The sequence below is a fragment of the Merops nubicus genome, unplaced genomic scaffold, assembly GCF_000691845.1.
Source record: "Merops nubicus isolate BGI_N331 unplaced genomic scaffold, ASM69184v1 scaffold7445, whole genome shotgun sequence".
NCBI classification, from domain to species: Eukaryota; Metazoa; Chordata; class Aves; order Coraciiformes; family Meropidae; genus Merops; species Merops nubicus.
The window spans coordinates 15,904-21,614 of NW_008608905.1; the positions used below are offsets into that span (position 1 = coordinate 15,904).

The 5,711-nt window shown below is 47.1% G+C and overlaps 1 protein-coding gene across 1 annotated transcript in view; it reads left to right on the forward strand.

Annotated features, from left to right (window-relative positions):
- The first annotated feature begins 5,233 nt into the window (after positions 1-5,233).
- The window catches only part of LOC103773053 (tetratricopeptide repeat protein 9A-like), a 4,962-nt gene continuing 4,484 nt past the window's right edge, over positions 5,234-5,711 (forward strand). The window contains exon 1 of the mRNA XM_008940404.1: positions 5,234-5,600. Coding sequence (XP_008938652.1) covers positions 5,234-5,600 — 367 coding nt within the window. The remainder of the gene's footprint in view (positions 5,601-5,711) is intronic.

The window sequence follows — 5,711 nt, forward strand, 5'->3', positions numbered from 1 at the left end:
TGTGGTTAAGCAACCTGTTAGAGGAGTTGCTACCATACGTACCTAGGGAGACTGGTTTCCCCTGCTTGGGTTTCACTGCTGGAAAGGCTCATCTTGGTCCCCAGGGTGGCTGCACTGTGTCTGTCCTTAGCACCTTGTCCCAAACTCTGAACTCCACTTCTCCCTGCAAGACTTTGCCTCCTCAGTAGACCTCAACTCCCCCCTCGCACCCCCCTTTTACCATCCCAACAGTTCTGTGCCTCCGTCCCCCCACAGCTCTCAGCCCTGGTCTCCTCCCCATGCTAGCATCTGTCCCCTGCTCTTTCTGTCATAACTGAGACAACCCCTCTCAGCTTGAATTCAACTTTCTGCTCTTTCTTCCTGTGACCAATGAGCCAGTAAGAGAATATTTCTTCTCTCTTAATTTCCAAGTCCTGGCTTTTTCCTAGATCTGATTGTGCCTGGTGTAAACTGAATATTCAAAAGATTTCGAGATCCAATTCTAAAGCATCTTTATGGAGTACTATATACAGCACTGTGCTGGTTTTATTTTCAGAAGGTTATCAGTTGGCCAGCTATATGTTACCCCGGTGATAGCAGAAGGCACCTGCTTGACACAAATGATATCTGCCAGATTTCAGTTTGCAAAGCCAAACGATGACCGGGCATGAGACAAATCCAAAGAGACAGTTACCAGAGATCTTCAACAAGGGAAAATAAGATATGTTTCCCTAGCCTGTTTTTTAAAAATACCTGAACAGTCTTGGCTGACATTTCCCAAAAGCAGCCATCAAAGGCAGACACTGCACACAGAATATTTTAGTCCAAAAACTGAAAAGACCAACAAAGTTATAAGCAGCTGATTCTCTCCTACCACGGAAGGCACGAGGCAATCATAAAAACAGGCAGCATCACGAGCTGACCCGGGTGGTAGTGAGCAGCAAACAAGAGAGGAGTTTGTGAAGTATGAACTTGCAACCCAAGATATTCCTGTAGGGCAAGGGCATTTTCATCTCCTGGAACAGCAGCAAATGGAATTCCTGTTGTGACTAACACTGTGCTGAGCCCAGGGAACATGCCACGGGGTATGGATATCTTCACGGTGTTTGCACAGTAATTTGGCTCCCTCTCTTAGGTGGTCTGCAGCACAGATAGGTCTCGAGCCTTGCCTACAGTGCAAATTTAGCCATTTGTATAAACTGTGTCTGGAGGATTCTTCTGGCATTCAGATTTATCCTCTGGTAAAAATTGCCAGGTAAGCAGGGCTCTTGATAGTGTAGTTCAAATCTCCATGTTAAGACCTATACATCCTACTTCCAGACTTAGTTCTTAGCTCAGCCAAATTCAGAAGCCAAAAAGTTTGATCCAAACTGAGCTATTTGCATAACCTGCAGAGGTATTCACACATAAGAGGTTTCTCTAGTAAGATGCTAACTGACAGCACTTCCAGTTGAACTTCCTTTTGAGGGCTTAGAGAACAGCTATAAAAGTGACGAAAGCTGAAAAATACAGGTTGGTTTTTTTTAGTAAAAGACTCCAGGAACTTCTTCATGAAGGCTATTAAAAAGAAGTTGAAGAAGGGGCTTGATCAGAGTCTTAGAGTACCAGTGCAACAAAGGAACACTAGCTCTTCAGGGTAGTAAAGCTGTGGCTAGTAGTTGCAGCCGAACAAACAAAAAAATCAGTATAGAAATATAATGATGTTTCTAAGGCAATGAATGTAATTAACCTTTTGGGAGAAAAAGGCTGTCATGAATTTTTTCCTCACTGGCACCTGTCAAGCCTAGATATCTTCCTGAGAGATACTCTTGAATTCAAAATTAATTCAGAGTGTGATAAATTTGAATCCAAAACACTCAGCTACCAGGATTTTGGTCACAACTTCTCACCACTGCTAACCATGGCTGCCAGTAAAGGTTAAAGGTGCAGATGTGTTTTGGCTCTACAGGTGCTTTAATCTTTGTTTTGCCTAACTTTATGCTGAGCAGAGCCACACAAATTAGCTGTGAGGGTACAGTTATGTACTGGTACTAGGCCCATACTGCGCCCCTCAAGTTGTTGTAGCTCACAGAACTGGCTGGCATAGACTGACTTCACAAGTTAAAACTGAGAAATCTAGGCCTAATGATCTTCTTATGAAGAAAACCAGTCAGATTTCCCATTTCCTTGCTTAAGCATCAACAGTCAATTGGGACGTGGTATGGACAGGACCCCTCCGTTGGAGCCAATAGCATTAACTTTCCCCCCCTCCCCTTAACACATTTCACCCAGTAGTTTCAAACCAGCATATTTTAGAGCAGTTAGGGACTCTTCATCACCATGTGACATGGTTCTACAAATCAGGAGTTACTTATTGCTTAAGCTGACACTAAATCAGCTGCCAAATTGAGTATGTTAATCAAGTATGATGGATAGTTATCACATGCTGTGGGGAGCCAAGACTCGCTGCATTCTGAGCTGGGGGGATGTTGCCACCAGATGCTTCACTACAGTGACACTGAGACCCACAGGGAAAGGGGGACTATAGGTTTGCATCTGCAAGTAAAAGAGACCCTTCTAATGGCCAAAGGGCCATAGGAGATGGTGCTATGTGGGATCAAGCCCATTCAGTTTCAAGGCAGGAGGAGGAAGAGCTGAATAAACCTCTTGATTCGTTCCCTTTTAAGTGAGCTCTGTTCCTTAGAGGGATTCACTGGGGGCATGTTACGAACCAAGAAGGAGGGTGATGAGGTGTTTGATGTGGTAAACACACACTCCCAGTCAGAGAAGCACATGTCTGTTTAAGAAAACAACACGTTTTCAAAACAATTCTCCCCTGACTGAATTAGGTAGCAAGTGCAAGGGTTCCACTTCTCTTCCACTTCTGAAAGCTGAATTACTAACAGCCTCAATATTTGTATTGAATCACAGTTCTTTAAGACCATTTCAGCCCACCAAGAACCAAAAGCATGCACCTCTACGCATTTATAAGGGAGATACTCCCTCTAGGTTCATTTCCAACAGCCACTTCCAAGACTGGCTCCCCAAATGGCCAACTTTTCCAGCAGAAGTGCTTCCTGCACGCCCATCTGCTCGCTTTGTTCAGATAAACAGGCGTCTGTCCTGCTAGCCTCGTGGCACTGACTTCTCTCTGCTGCGTGCATGGCTAGTGGGGATGCCCTGCAGAACCTACTGTGAGCGTGAGTCACGGGGAGGACCCAGCTGGATAGCTAGAACCCTGTTTGGGTTTATGAATTAGCAGGATGGGGGAGAGGTTTTTTTTTTCCTCTTTTAAGCCAATCCATGAAGCAAGCCCAACATGGAATTACTGAGTCAGTACACATGAACAGGCAGCCTGTCGTTTTTCAGAGTCAATTCTATGACTCTAGCTGAAAATACCAAGCTGTAAATGAACAGAGAGACTGAAATCCATCCCCCCCAGTTGCTCTGAAAGGTGGTTTCACAGAACGTGAAAGGATGGATCAGATTGGCAGCGTGCAGAAAGCTACTGCTGCTGCTGTACATGCTACTGGTCAGCAGATAAACAACAAAATCCCATTTCCAGGGCTGTGAAGCCAGCAGTAAATTTACACACCCATCTTTTTAATAGCTTTGAAAAATAAAGGAAAACAAGGCACAGTCGTTTCAAGCTCCATTAGAAACGGAGTGAGAAAAATCAATGTTTGACAAATAGGAATGGACAAATTCTGGATAAGGAAATGGTTCTAAGCTTTTAGAAACGTATGTGGTTTTGAACTGGCACTCGGATAGTGAGCAAACAAATGTCTTTGAAATACCTATGCACTTTAATGGCAGTTGCTGTTAAAATATATTGAGAATCCATCATTAAAGCAAATGGGACAAAGTTCTCGTTAATAATTACTATGTCGCTCAACCAAATGTACCAGTAGTGGGGCTAGTTCTGCAGTCCTTGCTCAACACATCTGTACCATCAGTTCCTTACTGGTAAAAGCCTGTTTATGATTGTTCCCAGTTAGCTATTTAAGCTTTAAATGCATACTTCAATTAGGAATGTATTCTGTCCATGTGAACTGATCATGGACTCGGGCTAATTTAGGTTGGAAAGAATCCCTGGAGGTCACCGAGCCAACCTGCTGCTCACAAAATGTAAAGTGAGATACAGAGAGGGTGCAGGGCTTACTTTAGGGGTGCAGGGGAAGGGGATCAAGAACTGTATCATATTCCTGACCCAGCATCATATCCTCCCAGCTACAGCCTGCAGTTACTATGCAAAAAATGAAGCCTGGCTGCTCATTGGTGACACCTGAACTGTGACAACTTGGATTTCCAGGAGCAGCGATCCTCCTCGTTGCCAGAGACACACTGAGTAACACCACCTGCCATGGGAAATTTCTCTCCATGCCCTGGCACCCAACACTGCCAGCCTCTGAGCTGATCCTTGCAGCAGCATCCTGCCTGCCTTCCCCAAACTGTCATTCCCAAAGCAGCTCCAGGTGGGCTGTAGACAGCACAACTTTCTTCATTTCCCCAAAGGCTGTGACTGCACCATGTGCTATTCTTGTCAGCTCTCCCCAAACCATTCCTTATTGCCCAATATGCCTAATGAAGTTCAGATCACTGGAGTAAGCACTACAGTAAGTTACAAACAAGGCTGTGAAGCATGCTGCAAGATTTTCCTCTTTATTTCACTCCTAGTTGTGGGAGACTCACTATGGGGCTTTTCTTCAGCTCCTTGACATCTACACAACAATTGTCCTGCAGCACACAGTCCTCAGCGTGCTGCTTCCTCACCGTGTTTGCCTTTTCCTTTAGGAAGTCAGCAGAACACCCCTTGGGAAGAACTTGTGCTGCAGCACTTTGCAGGAAGCACACAGCGTGGCACATCTGCTCCCTGTCCTACAGCCCAGGTGTCTCTGGTTTGCCAGCACCACATTCCAACAAAGCAGAGCCTTCTGTTGTTTCCTATAGCAAAGCTCCATACAGAACCTCCTGGATAAAAGGCAGTTATGTGTTACTTGTAAATCAAACAGCCTTGGATTAAGCCAAATACAGACTTTGATCCAGTTTAGTCCCTTATTCTCATGTCAGAGAAGAGCCTGACTGCCTTTTTGTCCTTTCCTGAGCTCCAGCCCTCAGTCTGAGGGGTGATTTCACCACCACCGGAGGCAGTTGGTGCCGTGAGGCTGTCCAGCGATCCCGCTCTGCGGGGGGATCTTTAGGTGCTCCCTCTCACCCCCCTCCCGGGGTGAGCACAACCCCTTCCCTTTGCAGCGCCCAAAATAGGCACGCTGGTATGTCAGTGGCGAACAATGGGGTTCGGCAAACAATCCCCACGGCTGCGGCCGCTCTGAATCCCGGGGCTGAGTCGGAACCCGGGGGCGGAGTCATTCCCCTCCCCTCGGCTGCCGCTCCCCCGTGCGGGTGGCAGAAGCGCGGCACTGACGCTCCCTGTCTGTCTGTCTGTCCGTCCCCTGCAGCCTGCCTGCTCCAGGCCGAGCTGGTGAATTACGAGCGAGTCAAGGAGTACTGCCTCAAAGTGCTCCAGAAAGAGGGCGAGAACTTCAAAGCGCTCTATCGGTCGGGAGTGGCCTTCTACCACCTGGGTGACTTCAACAAGGCCCTCTACTACCTGAAGGAGGCGAGATCCCGCCAGCCGACAGGTACGGGGGCCAGCGGGGACGTGGCTGCGCGTCGGGTGCTCCTGCCTCTCTTTTCTTGAGGCGTGGTCTGTCCCTTCCGCGGGGGGGAGCACGACTCCCCCTGTCCTCCGA